General features: G+C 50.2%; 1 protein-coding gene across 21 annotated transcripts in view; it reads right to left on the bottom strand.

Annotated features, from left to right (window-relative positions):
- TCF4 (transcription factor 4) overlaps positions 1-11,914 on the bottom strand; it is a 117,996-nt gene extending 106,082 nt beyond the window's left edge. For 4 of the 21 annotated variants that reach the window (XM_029965664.1, XM_029965680.1, XM_029965682.1 and 1 more), the window contains exons 1-2: positions 8,251-8,444; positions 6,576-6,648 (exon numbers count right to left, since the gene is read on the bottom strand). In XM_029965664.1, the coding sequence (XP_029821524.1) occupies positions 6,576-6,648; positions 8,251-8,352 (175 nt within the window). In that variant the 5' untranslated portion in view covers positions 8,353-8,444. Of the gene's footprint in view, positions 1-6,575; positions 6,649-6,796; positions 6,815-7,218; positions 7,394-8,250; positions 8,447-9,042; positions 9,076-9,284; positions 9,326-9,804; positions 10,168-11,408; positions 11,535-11,716; positions 11,726-11,895 lie in introns of those variants that run through there. The other 17 variants (XM_029965667.1, XM_029965666.1, XM_029965665.1 and 14 more) reach the window with 14 other exon arrangements.
- Between the last annotated feature and the right edge of the window lie 2,777 nt (positions 11,915-14,691).

Raw genomic sequence — 14,691 nt, 5'->3', positions numbered from 1 at the left:
CACACACACACACACACGACAGAGCAGGGGTCACACACACACGCACGACAGAGCAGGGGTCACACACACACGCACACACACACATGACAGAGCAGGGGTCACACACACACACGCGCACACACACACATGACAGAGCAGGGGTCACACACACACATATTCCAGAGTTGGTTAAAGGGCAGGAAGGGCCGGAGCCACCAGGAAGGTGACAAAAAAACCTTTACAGTCGCCGAGCGCAGCCAAATTCCACAAGGGCCCACAGAAAACCCAGCAGCAGTTTCCAAACTGGATCCCCAGCAGCACAGACAACAACAGGGAGCAGCTCCTACAGGCATCACTACCGGGAGCACAGAAAGGTGCAGTTAAGGAGCGACTGCCACAACGGTTCTCAGACACACGGTGCTGTGACTGCCCCAAAATCCACCCAAACAACCCCAAGTTTCCATCCACCTGCTCGGTGCAGGCGCAGCTCAACCGCTCCTTGGCAGAAGGAATAAACCCTCCCAGCTCTCTCTTCCAGGCTTTTCCTAGTTCCCGTAGTTTGCTGGGAAAAGAAATTCCACAGCAGCAGTGGAAAAGATTAAAAAATTAATTAAGCATTTGGTCATTCCAACCCGAGAAGCACCAGGCAGGAAGTTTTCCATGCAAACAGCTTAGTGATAAAAATTGAGCAGGTTGGTGTTACCAATCCAGGGATTTGGGCCCAAATTCCCAGGTTGGAAACCTTCGAGCGGCACAAGGGGTGGATTTTGGGGACATTGGACCTCCCGGATGCCCAAAAATAAGTCGCCTCAGGCAGCCACTTTTCCAAAGAAATAAGAGCAAATTGAATTATTGCAGGGGCTGGGATGTGCTGGCGTCATCCCTCCTGGCTGCCGAGGAACTCTGTGGAGTGGCCACTGGCAGATGGCACATCCTCTTACATGTGTATTAATTTTACATGCTACATCCTAGGAAACATTCCCAGGTTATTCCCGCTCTTCTCTCTGGTGTCCACCGCCCTGGAATCTGGGAAAACATTGGGAAAAGCACTTTTAACCATAACTGCTCCTTATGGAACAACTGCAGGGTTTTGTTGGCTGATGGGAGCTGAGTTAAATCCCAGCAGGATTTAAATCCCTGAAAACCACAGGCCACCCGGACTCTCCCCTTTTCCTGGGATTGCAGAGCTCCAGATTTCCAGCTACAACAAGTTTACCACGAGGAGTAAATGTTTGATCTGTAAAGCTTCCAAAACGACTTTGTTTATCAGAGCAGACGAAGGGGGGGAAAAGAGGGAAAGGAATCATTTGGAGCTCAAAGCAAAATTGTTTATAGGACAGCTTTTAGTGCTCCAGGATTCCGGGCATTTAAGGAAGATTCCAGCAATTAACAGCATAAACTTCCACGACTTAATTCCACTCTATATGTTCCTGTGGCTTAGTTGTTCCTCTATTATTTCAGTTATTCCTCATTACAACACTAATCAGGAAAGATATTTGCTGATCCTGTCCAAAAAACATCAAGCAGCTTCTCCACAACATTCCTGGGATCCCAAAACAGAGGCTTAAACCCTTTGACTTTCTAAGTAAAGGAAAATATCCAAGTCATTCCCAAATTCTGTTTAAACTACAGAGGGGGAGTGATAAAAAAATTAAATCCCATTATTTTTTGGCTACTGCAGAACTAAGTGGTAAAAGAGGAAAATTTGGGGTTATCTGTGCCTATTCCATGTTCCTTGGGAATTCGGGCCGTGGAAGCTGCGTTTGCCTCTGACAAAAATCCATATGAATTTGGGAGTAGCACGAGCACAAATCCAGTGGGAAGAAGTCAAATTGTACCATGGTTTTTTTCCCCAGGCAGGCTTTGTGCTCCCACTGAAGTCCAAGCCAGGCCCAAGTTGCCTGGTTTAACGGCCTCACTTTGTTCCCAGATCCCTGATATCCACAGGATAACAGCATCCCTGCTGCTGCTGGATTTGGGAAGGGCAGGCAGGGGTGTCCCCCCTGCAGGTGACATTCGGGTGGCTGCGGCCCCAGAGCGGATTCTGATTTATTACATCTATTGCAGATGAGGTAACGTGGAACGAGGCTGCCCAAAGCACCTCCAGCTCCCAGTCTCCGTTATCACTGGGAATGGCCAGGCTGCTTTATCTCTTTCCTTACCAGCCAGGCCCTGGGCTCCCAGATTTCCACAGCCCAGGGACTGCAGGTGGCTGCAGCCCTGCAGTGGCCTTGGCAGCTACACTCAGTTTGCTCCTGCGAGTAAGAGCCGAGCCCCAGAGGAACCTCTGTGCTCTGCAAGTCAGCCTCCCGCTCCGGGGGGCTCAGGCCACTTCCCAACAGCACAGCCTGGGGCTCTGGCTGCCCCCACGGAAGCGGCCGGGATAGGGCTGGGAGAGGAGGAGGATCCCGGGTAAACATAGCTGGAAGGATGGGAGGCAACAGCATTCCTGCTCTCCTTAATCATAATTACGAAACCTCGGGGATGGAAAAGAGGGAAGGAGTCGCTTTTGTGGAGCCCGGAGTTTTCAGCAGGGAGAACAAGAGGGATATGGCACAGGGAGCCGGGGTCGGGGCCGAGAGGTCGAGGGTCCTGCAGCCCCCCAGAGACCCGGAATTCCAAGGAGGGAACGTGGAGCGACGGAGCCGAGCCCACACCCAAAGCCCATCATCATTTTCCCTCTTTCCTGGCATATCCCGTGGCAAACCTGGGCTCCCTGCCCTGGAATGGCAAGAGCTCCGGACCTGACACATCACTTCCTTGGTGCAGCACTATGGGGCAAAAGGCTGAGAATTGCTCTTTTGGGGGATTTTCCCTCTCTTTTTTATCTCTTGAATGGCTATTCTGCATTATAATCCCCTCCTTCCCAAATTCTCTCTGGTATGGGGTTTCTTCCCTAGCACACATTTCTGCTGGGAATACTGGGATCCATGCCGGCATCCCCAGGTGTGCCTCACCTGAGCAGCTCCAAAACATCCTCTGAATAAAGCCTCGATTTAATTCCATTTTTTTGCTGATCAACCACCAACAGCAAAATTCTGCGGCTTCCCCACACTCCAAAACCAGGCTGTGCTTAAAACCCCCCCACAATATTTGTCAGAATTTCCTCACAGAACATCCCAAATAAAAAAAAAAATGGACTTTAACCCGAGCTGGATTTGTGATTCCCTCGTTAAAGATGTATTAATTTGTTGCTCTAATGCAGGCCAAGCCCTAATCAAACTAATGGCAAAATGAAAAGTGAGGATTTAAATCCTTTAAACAGACTTTGCTTTATTGGGAGATGCAGAGATGGGAGATTTTTTCCCTTTTTTTCTGGGCCATGGGAATGGGCAATGAGAAAAATCCCGCTTTTCTCCGATTCTGCTGCCACCCACACGCTATTCAGAGACACTCAGAGTGGGCAATCCGGAGCAGATGCTCCCAAATGGAGGTAAAATTCCAGGCTTTAAATAGAAGGAGCAGAAATCGAAGGGAATCAGGAAGATGTGGGCCCTGATTAATGGATAAAAACCCGAAATAAGCTGAATGTGACAGACCCAGGGAATTCTCGGGGGCAAAACTGCTCCCTGGTCCGTCACCCCTTTATTTTATGGAGCCTCACACTCAAAGTAGGATAAATTTGTGATGAATTTGCTGGGGAAGGGGTTGGAAACTCTTCCCAAAATTTTAGGTGATGTGGGCAAATTCATTTTCTTTTGGCCACCGTCCTAAAAAAAGGGAAAACAAAGCAGAAAAACTCAAAAGCCCCCCCCAGGTGCCCGCAATGAATGTGCATTGTTCAGTGGAAGGAGCAGCTCTTAAATCACTTCACAAACACGACCCAAGGCGGAGGGAACTCCGGGGGAGTTTGGCTCCCCGGTGCTCCCAGTCCCGGCTCTCCCGGCGCAGGTCAGAGGCTCCGGCCGGCGGAGCGCCCTGTGCCCAACACCTGCACACATCAAACACGCTGCTGGGCCTTCCCTGGGCTCACAAAAGCCTTTCATGTGAAAAATGCTCCCTGGGAATGTCAGGGCTGGAGCTCAGGTTACATTCCTTTCTCCCTGCAGCCCTCCCCGGGCTGGAACACGGGGAGAAGCCATGTTTGTGGAATTCGAGACTCAAAGGCAATGGGGCTTTACTTTCTTTCCCCCCCCACGCTGCAAATCACAACAGAGAGTCGTGGATTAGCTGAGGGAAAAGCCCCCGGGACAACTTGGAGCAGGAATTATTCCCACACTTCCTCGAGTCCAGCTAGTTTCACTTCCCTGCCTGGCATTACTTTTGGAGGTTCTGTTTTTCCTTCTTTATCCTCCCTATAAGGAGTTCCAGGTTAATGCAGAGCAATGACATCTGTGGTTCCTCGTCTCAATAAACGTATTCCTAAAGAGGAATATTAAAATCTGGCTCAAACTTCCCAGGGAGAACTTGCAGGAGGAAAAGCAGGATCCCTCCCGCTCCCCAAACGCGCTGTTCCCAAAGTGCATCATTAGAATAATAAACCACGTTTGCCATTACTGACGGAGCTGCCTTCGGTCCTGCCACGGAGCACAGAAACCCCTCTCGGAGCAGTTATCCCAGTGTTATCCGTGCAATCCCGATTTCCCAAGCCCTGGCTCATCCCATCCCTGCATGGGCTCCAGACAATAGCCACACACCTCCATCCTCAGGCCGCGCACCCCCCTGGCATCGCCCCCAGCTTTTTGGGAAGCACTGAGCACTCCCTGCAAAATTCCCTGTCGAATTACCGAGCAATAGATATTCCAAGAGGAAAATTCCAGTTATTTTCCCTTGCAGAAGCCCCCTGCGCTGCCATTGTGCAAACACCCGGCACTTCCTCAAGCTTCTCCTTCCTCCTCCACCACCAGGCATTGATGCGGACAAGGAATTCTGCTGGAATTCTGTCCGTGGGACAGTTCAGGTGTTGTTTTAAGTGGTCTTTATCTCCCTAACCCTCACTTCCTGCAGCTCATTAAATCATCCTCCTTGGCTACAGGAGGTGTCAAAGTTCCTCAAATCCTTTCAGCTGTGGAGACAATAAAACACAATTTAATCACTCCCTGCTCTGGTTTGTCCTCCTGATCCAAGAGACTCCAGAGCTGAGGCTTGGGATGGAATTATTAAATATAACTCTGGGGTCACCCAGCCCAAGTGGTGGCTGTGCACGGCCCGGGCTCTGAGCGTGACAAATTGATTTGTCTGGCACAAACACTCCCCTGAAAACAAATAGAGTGGATATTCCATATCCACCGAAATCGGCTCGGAAAATTACGGCGCAAAATGGCAAAAAATGGGATTAAAATCTACAGCTTGTGTTTGGAAAGTTGTTCAACCCCAACGGCAAAATTCTCCAAGTCGCTGCAAGCACAACATAACCAAGTTTGGGGAGATAAAACAAACCCACAGTGTTATTTCCAAAGGCTCCACAGAATAAAAGGCACAAAATGAGTGTTCAGGTGGCACCTGAGCTTAAAAAACATTCCACTGCAGACCAACTGCCAGTTAGGAATCCTGCTCTGGAAATCAAAAGCTGACTGATGACCCAGTGCATTTAATGAAGTGCTGGATAAAGAGAAAGGGTGCCTTGAATCGAGCAAAAGCTGGGAATATTGGGCACGAAACCCTTTGGAACGAGGCAGATATCCAGGGGCAGTTTGCAGGGAAGCCGTGCCCGAATTCCCCCCTGGTTTGCCCAGGATCCGGGTACGAGCCGACGGCCGGAGCATTGGCACGTGGAGCTGTAAACACTGCAGCTCCCTACCTGGGGCTGGGGCAGGAACACCAACTGCATCCCGGGGCAAGGAAATGGGCAATAAGGATCTCTGGGAGTTTGCCTTCTCATCTGTCAGGCACATAAAAGCCTCCCTATAAAACTGGAGTTGCCAGACAATTATTGTCCACACATGTTCCACCGCCAAGAGCTCCGAGATCGCTTTGTCATCCCACTCCCGATTTCAGGGAATGCTGCACTTGCCCATCCAGCCCCACCACAGCCAAAGAACAAACAAACAAATCCTGCTTCTGCAACGCTCTGATATTCACAAGCAAAATGCCCCAGCTCGAAAAAGTGACCGAAAGGGTTCCATTCATGAAAAATATTCCATCCTCTCTCATCCTAAACGCTTCCCTTCCTGCCCTTTATCCTCGGATACTTGTGATTTCTATATTTAATTGCAGCAGCCTCCCATTCGGCTTCAATTCTGCTTCAGTTCTGACTCACCAAATTCATTTGCACGCGAGAGGTTTCAACTCTCATCCCTCCCAGACAAAGAGAGTCTTTGGAATTGGAAATAAAAAAAATTCTCCGAGGCTCAAATTAAAAAAGGGAAAAGATAAACCTACTTTCAAACCAGAACAATTTTCAACAGCAGTTACACAGAGGGGAAGTTCAGGGGTTTTTCAAAAATCAGGAATGTGTTGCAGTGCTCTAAAAACCTCCCAGGCTCGTGGAAATAATAAAAATCAGAATAATCATAACCGGTGCTTAGGAATAATTCTGCTCCAATCCGAACAGATCTGCTCCCCACGAGAGATTAAAGCAACACAACAAAGGTAAAGCCCATGGAGAAATAAATCACAGCATTTGCACCACAGAGGGAACAAAAAACGGTACCTACTTGAGCCAGTGAAATGTCCACTTGCCAAGGAAGTTGGTCCATTTTTCCCACTGCTCACGGGAGGTGAAAACATCTAAAAAAAAAACAAAGAGGCGTTACTAGTGGAAAACAAGCGATTCCCGAGTCCTCTGGCAGTCCAAAGTTCCTTCCACGGTCCTCAGGAGTTTCTCTCCCCCGAACCATCATCCCCCAAACGAGTGCAGACTCCTGCCAGCCCCCACCAGCGTGCCGCTTTTCTCAGGCTCGTTATCTTCCCAAACAATCTGCCCTTCCCGAAGACTTCGAGCCATCCCAGTGCCCGGCAGCTCTCCAGCCTGGGAAGCGGGGCTGGCTCCGCTCTCCCTGCCGACAAAGGCGGAAAAAGTTGGGATTGGGTCGCAACCTTGGCCATCAACATAGCAACGTCCACTTCCATCCCGCTCCAGGATTTGCCTGGCATGTGGGAACCCAAATAATAATAATGCAAAGTGCCACCTGCCCTAAATTCTCATCCCGTCTCTCCCACCGAGCAATTGGAAGCCAGGCTCGCTCCTCGCCCCCTCTCCCTCCCTCTCTCGCGCTCCTCTCTCTCTCTCTTCCCAGCATTTATTCCGACCCTAATTGGTTTCTCCCTTCTCCGACGCGTCTGGTGGATAATACGCACCTTCCCTGAGTCAGAGCCTGCAAAAAGCCAGGGAACAAATGGGAAAAGTGCACCGACAAGCAGAGAGGGGGCTGCGGAGCTGCCGCGGGCTACGATTCCCGGCCAAACTTCCCGCAGCCATCCCTCGGAAGCCGAGGCTGGAGCGGCAGCACCAGCCTGGAGCACGCGCGGGAGAGGGGGGGGGCCTCGCCGGGCTTTAGGAGCGGCCCCGCATCTCCCAGCGAAAGCTCTGCCCTAAAATAAATAACTAAGTGGATAGAGAGATATTCCTGACATATTGGGGGGAAGGGAGGGGATGGGGAGAGGAAGGAAGGGGCTGGAGGGGGAGGGGGAGCCTGACAAAACTAGACAAGTGCACGCGTCCGGCGGAACGTTCGGCCTCCAAACCAGCCCAGGGGGACAAAAACCTCTTTTTCCCCGCGAAAAGAACGCCCCAAACCCCTGCCCAGGGCCGCGCCGAGAAGGTCGGAGCAGCTTTAGCGCCAGCAGAAGCCAGAGGAGATTTCAGGGAAAACTTTAAACTGAGACAGTCGTGGATTTCTTTGCACTTTCCATGTGCCAAAAAACGAAACAAGGGAAGAACCGAAAGGAGAATATCAGCGACTCATTAGCAATTAATTAGTTCATGTGCCAACCACGCTTGCAAATCTAAAGCACGGTAAAAGTGCAATACTGGTATGGAGGAATGATGAGAAATGGTCAGTTTTCGGGGCGTTTCTTTTGGCAGGAATTATTCGAGCCATCCGAGACATGAAACCAAGCTGCTAACGCGCCTGCATCTCCCATCACACACAATCAGAAAGACTCCAAACACTCAGCTTGGATTTTTTTTTTAAGCAAAAACAGATATTTACTGTGCTTCTAGCTGCTGATTAAAAAATGCCCAATGTACTTAGAGCACAGTTTGGGGTTGGTTTTGTCGCTTTAGGGGTTTTTTGGGGGGGAGGGTTGGATTTTTTTTTTGTTAACAGAGCAGCTAGAAGATTTTGGTTTTTTTAACAGCTGTTGCTAATTTCCACCGTTGTTTCTTACCGCACTGAAATCCAGTAAATCACTCAGTTCTTTGTCCGTCCCTAAGGCAGCCATTCGCTGTTGGTGATGCATTTTAGCAAAATCACACAAACCTAGAAACATGGAAATAACCGCAATCAGAAATCCCGAGCCTTGCAGGAAACACAGTCGGATTTTGCTTTTTTTCAAGGGGGGTCGGGGGTGGGTGGTTGAGAAGAAGGAGGGAGGGAAAAAAAAGATGGAGGGGCAGAAAAAAAAAAAAAAAAAAAAACACACAACAACAAGAGAAAAAAAAAGGCGATATTGTATTTCCAAAGAGGCGAAACCCGGGAACATCCACTCTTAAACCCAAATCCAGAGGAGAAAAAAACAGGCAAAGCCTCGCTCCCAGAGCATCATTTATGCAACAGGAGGTTCAGCGAGGAATGAATGAGGATCCCAGAGAAGAAACTACAGCCATCCGCTCCCAACTTTTTCCCTTCTCCTTCTTCCACGCAAAGGAGCTTTTGGAGGCAGAAACGGCAAAGAGCGAGAGGAGGAAAAAAAAAAGACACGGCGAGCTGCGAAGTGCAGGTTCCGGGGGCGGGGGGGGCAGCGGGGACGCACCATCATAGCCCCGACTTCCTAATTGCGGAGAGGAGGGGGGATAAGCCGCACAAGCCGGGAGCGGGTTGGGCCTGTGGCGCAGCAAGGCAGCGCGCAGGGGGGAGGGGAGCCGAGGGAAGGAAGGGAAGGAAGGGACAGGGAGAGGCACGGGAGCCAGCCCAGCTCCGCCGGCCCCGGACCCGGCGAGCCCGGCGCAGCCCTCCGTACCCGCCGCCGCCGCTCATGGAGGCTCCGCAAGCGCAGCTGCCCGCCGCGCTCCCGCGCCACTTTTCCAAGGATTCCACTTTGGATTGCGCCCGGTCGCGCCACACACATGGCGAGCGCGTTTATACGGGGCCGCGGGCGCACGTGACGCGGGGACTTGGCCGGCAGGAACAAGGTTTTTTCCCCCCTTTGGATCGCCCGCTCCCCGTTCGTATTCTTGGGTTTTTTATATTTCTCTCTCTAACCTTGCTTTGTCGGGGCCGGTTTATTCCCGCCCTCTCGCTCGATCCCAGCCCCGAGCTTTCCCGTTTTCCCGGAGCATCGCTGCAAACTTTGCAAAGCAGCCGCTTGGATTTACGCGCAAGTTTTTGGGGACGCTGCCAGCAACCCCCCGCCCTTCCCCTTCCTGCTTCCCTCATCCCCTCTGCCACTTTTATTCCGTATTTTCCTCTCGCAGGCCCGACACCGCTAAAAAACAACTCCTTGGATTTCATTTTCCGGTAGGAAATAAAGCAGCGAGTCCCCGCGCTCGGCGTTTGCACCTTGGTGTATCTCTCACACGTGTAGTTACACCGTGTCTATGCAATGTATACACAATGTATATCTATTTCAACAGCCCGGAACTTGCACTTTCTTTCTTTCTTTTTTTTTTCTTTTTTTTTTTTTTAAATAACACATCGGGATCGACAATTTCAATCAAAAAATAAAAATGAAAGCAAAAAAAATACACAGACAAGTTAGTCTAACAGCAAATCGGAACTTTACCTTAAATGGCCACAAATATGTTCACAATATTCCAAGGGGGGGGAAAAAAGGAAAAAAGAAAAGGAATCAAAAGAATCAAAATAAAAAGAGAGGAATCTTCTGCCAAAGTGCTTTATTGTCTCACACGTGTGTGACCCTCCGAAACCACCAAAAAGTAGGGAAAGTGTCAGTCCCGCTCCGGCTTATTCCACAGCTTTTACAGGCACCCTACACCTGGCTTTGTTGGGATTTGGGGGGCCAAAAAAAAAATTTATAAATTAAAAAATACATATAAAAATAATAATTAAAAAAAACAAGGAAAGAAAAAGAAAAAAGAAGGTCCGACAACTTTTGCCCTATTGGTTTTTTCCAGACACATGTGAGGGGGCGTCGCGGCGCCGCGGCTCTCGGGGAACTTGTCTTCCCTTTCGAAAAAAAAAATTTAAAAAAACCCCAAACAAACAAATCAAAAAAAAAAAAAAAGAAAACCCACCAGAAGCAGGGGGGCGCGGGGACCGGCGGTTCCCAGAGTTGGTCGAGTTTTAGGGCAGCGCGGGGCGGGGCGGTCCGGGTGAGCAGCGCGCTCCCCCGCGAGCGCGGCCGCTCGCAGCCCCGCCCGGGCATCGCCGCAGGCCCGCCGCTCACATGCCGGCAATGCCCGCGCCTTCTAAACCCGCGCCGTGACGGGCAGCGAGGAGGAGGAGAGGAGGAGGAGTAGGGGGAAGGGCGGGAGAAGCGGGCGGGACCGGCGCGCCGGGCTTGCACAAAGAATGGAGGGAACCCGCGCCCCCCAGCGGAGAGGGGCCGCTGCCCCCGGGCTGGGGCCGCGCTGTGCCCGTCACCGACTCCATTATGGGGGGGGCTGCGTTGGCTCCATTAATGATGGAGGTCTGCAATGCCCCCCGGAATGATGGGGGGCTGTATTGCCCCCCCGAATGGGGGGGGCGCATTGTCCCTGTTAATCAGGGGGTCCGCGGTGCCCCCCGGAATGATGTGGGTCCGTACTGCCCACCCTAATGGGGGGGCCGCATTGTCCCCCATTAATGAGGGGGGTCCACGTTGCCCCCCATCATGAGACGGGTCCACATTGTGCCCCACCGTGAGGGAGACCCACATTGCTCCCCACTGTGACAGGGGTCCGCACTGCCCCCGGCCGGGAAGGAGGTTTGCATTGTTCCCCACCGTGAGGGGGTCTGCATTGCCCCCCACCGTGAGGGGAGCCCACACTGCCCCCCCCATCGTGGGGGGGTCTGCATTGCCCCCCATAATGAAGAGGATCCACACTGCCCCCCAGAATGAGGGGGATTTGCATTGCCGCCATCACGAGGGAGGTCCCCACTGCCCCCCATTTGAGGGGGGCCCGCACTGCCCTCAGCAGATCCTGTGAGGGATTTCATGACCCCCCCAGCCCTCAGCAGACCCTTTTAGGGGTTTTGTGCCCCTCAGCAGAACCCGTGAGAGGTTTCAGACCCCTCAGCCCTCGGCAGACCCTTTGAGGGGCTTCAGACCCCTCGCCCCTCCAGCCATGATCAGATGCCATTTTGTGTCCCCCTCCATCCCTCAGCAGACCCCGTGAGGGGTTTCAGACCCTTGTCCCTCAGCAGACCCTTTTAGGGGTTTCACACCTCACCATTTCTCAGCAGACCCTTGAAGAGTTTCGTGCCTCTCAGCCTCCATAGCCCTCAGCAGCCCCTGTGAGGGGTTCGCGCTCCTCAGCCCCCCCAGCCCTCAGCAGCCCCCGTGAGGGGTTTTCCGCCATTTTGAGCCCTCAGCCCCGTGAGGGGTTTCCTGCCCCTCAGATCCCCCAGGCCTCAGCAGACCCCGTCAGGGGTTTCAGACCCTCAACACACAGCAAACCCTTTTAAGGGGTTTCAGACCCCTCAGCCCCCCAACCCAACCCTCAGCAGACCCTTTTAAGTGTTTTTTACCTCACCATTTCTCAGCAGACACTCAAAGGATTTTGCAGCCTCTGCAACCTTCAGCAGCCCCCGTGAGGGGTTTCCCGCCCTTCGGGCCCCCCAGCCCTCGCCGGGGCAGCACCTGGGAAGCTGAAATGCTCTGTGAACATTGGAAGTGGTGTCAAAAGTACAGGAATTGGCCAAAAAGTCTCACCTTGATATTCCAGAACTCCAAAAGGAATTTTTACACTGTCTGTAAACTGTAATACCAGGATGGCAAAGTACCAGACTCCAGTTTGCTCCAGTCTGGGGCTGTGGTTGTGCCCGTTGTCACTCCTGTAAAAAGATATCTAAATGGGGCTTTCCAAAAATCCATGAACGAGAGTGCACTTGTTCAGTGGACTTATGGATTTGCAGATACACTTTGGAAATTTTATCAGACTCCCCATTCCCTCCAAAAAAGCGGGAAAACAAGGCAAAAAAAAATTCAGAATTTCAATGCAACCTCTGTTATATCCCTTTGAGCTTCATGGCGTCAACATGAAGATGGTTTGGGTTGGAGGGGACCTTAAATTCACCCATTTCAGTGCAGCTTAACTAAGATAAGTTTCATCAAAAAATGCCTCCGATTTCCACGGAAAGATAATCTCAGAGGGAGGAAAATATTCTTCTGGACTTGTATGAATTCCGATTAAAATTTGGTTTGTTTTCTAATTCCCTAATGGAATGAGATGTTTGATTTCAATTAAAACGAAATGTCATCATTTGAGGATCTACTAATGGGTATGGAATAACAGAGCCCATTAGGGAGAAAACAGTGGATTTGGGAAAAGGCCAAGAGGTGCAGGGGATGCAAAGAGATTTTCCATGTATTTTCAGTTTTTGGAAATGGGCAGATGTAGGCCGGTATGGAAATCCATAGGTTGTGATGACAGGAGCACAAAAAACACAATAAAGCAATTTCTTATCAAGATTTCAGCAGGAATCTTTCCTATTTCCTAAAGAACCAGCATCTGGAAATATGTTTTTCCCTGAAAACATTTATATACATATTTCATTAAATTATAGAGGGATGTTGTTTGGAGATGTGTCAAAGCAGATTAAACAGTGAAAAGCAATTAAAAAACACAATTATTGTTATTATTTCCCTACTGATTGGAATCTAGTTGGTGACTAAAGTACAGCCCAGAAAAGCTGTGGATTCCTATTCTAACTTGGCCTTGAACACTTCCAGGGATGGGGCAGCCACAGCTTCTCTGGGAATATCATCTGGAGGGAGTTTACGAGATTTAACAGTTTATTCACCCACACGGTATTATTTAAATTATTGAGTGGTCTTTGAAGTCCCTCCATTGATGGCAAAAAAAGGTGGTTGCTATTATAATACATTATTTTTATATATTATTTGTCTTATTAGTATTTATTATTGATCCCAGACCCCCAGAATTTCACCAGACACCCTTGGTTTGAGCACCATGCACTGCCATCCCTCGCTTGTACTTATAATGGAATTACAAGCTCCTGGAAAAAATACATGGGAATAAGAATAGGAAAGGGATGAAGAAGGGAATAATTGGGGGAATACATGGTGGCTGGATTAGTTATTCTCCCAATTAGCTGCCTGAATTAGCTCCTTGACAAGGAACACAGAAGGAAGAATAAAGGGCTATCTGGGACAAGGACAGTTTTTAGGGAAGCTGCTGCTCTAAGTGTATTATGATTTAAATACAAAGAGCTGCAGGTTTCAGTTAAATGGATTTTGATTCTGCTTATTTTTCTAACAGTAGATTTGTTTCATTTCCATATTAATCTCCTTTTATTAAACCATAGACATTCCAACCCTTGCTTTATGGGAACGGCCTAGGACATAATCTAACCTTAAAAAAAATACATGTACTTAATAAAGAGATTGAGGTTGGATTTAAATACTGTGAACTGGACACACAATTATATCATTTCCAGGTCTGGGAGAAGTTGTTTATTTGGGATGAACACGAGGAAGGAAATTTTACTCAAATTAATTTTCATGGCAAACCTGTTACAATGTTTTGGAGGGAAACAAATTTCTTGTGCCAGGGGAGGGTCAGGTTGGACACCAGGAGGAATTTCCTGCTGGAAAGGGTGGTCAGGCCTTGGAAGGGGCTGCCCAGGGAGGTGGTGGATCCCCATCCCTGGAGGTGTCCAAGGAACGCCTGGTCATGGCACTCAGTGCTCTGGGATCAGTCCCAGCTTGGACTCCATGACCTTGGAGGTCTCTTCCAACCTCAGTGATCCTGGAATTCTATAAATTTGGAAGTAGATCTTTCTTAATCCACTCAGGAAGAGGAAAGATGTCATCGCATCAAGGGCCATCAGATTTTTGTGTCAGGCCCCCAGACTTCTCCTGTGCTTCCTGATTATTCCCTTTGTTATCGAATAAACCCCAACCAGAGCAATGTTTGTGCCAATATTTCTTATTCTTTGGGATAATCCACTGAGTGGGATGAAACCTGTGTTCCTGCGAATGTTTTAAGGATTAGAAATTCAGCCAGCACCGGATTTCTAAAGCAGCTCTGCTGAACAAGAGGGAGGACAGGAGCAGAGCTCCAAGTGTGGCTGCTGCTGAGGAGAAGCTGAGTGGAGGAGCTGTGGCTGCCCCACCTGGGGAAGTGTCCCAGGCCAGGTTGGACAGGGCTTGGAGCAACCTGGGCTGGTGGACCCCTCCAGCAGAGCTCTGGCTGGATCCTCCAGACACTCCAGTTGGAGCCTCAGAGACACAGACGTGTCTCTGCACTGTCTCTGGGCCACCTCCCACACACGAGACGGGAACATGGGCACTGATCTCCCTCTGCCTGGAGCTCCTTGGGAAGAGCTGCAAGTTGCCACCCCAGAACCTCCTGACTGCAACTTTCTGCCACTCCTTGATATGCACTAACTGTGGATAAATAGCAAAGAACGGGTCCGAAGGGGTCCTGGAAGGGCAGGGAGTTCTCCCTAAGATATAACAACCTCCGTTCCCCAGCAGGAATTC

This window comes from Manacus vitellinus, unplaced genomic scaffold, assembly GCF_001715985.3.
Source record: "Manacus vitellinus isolate BGI_N305 unplaced genomic scaffold, ASM171598v3 scaffold_115_pilon, whole genome shotgun sequence".
Lineage (NCBI taxonomy): Eukaryota > Metazoa > Chordata > Aves > Passeriformes > Pipridae > Manacus > Manacus vitellinus.
Note: the sequence above shows the minus strand (reverse complement) of the source record. Positions and strands in the feature narration are given on the sequence as shown.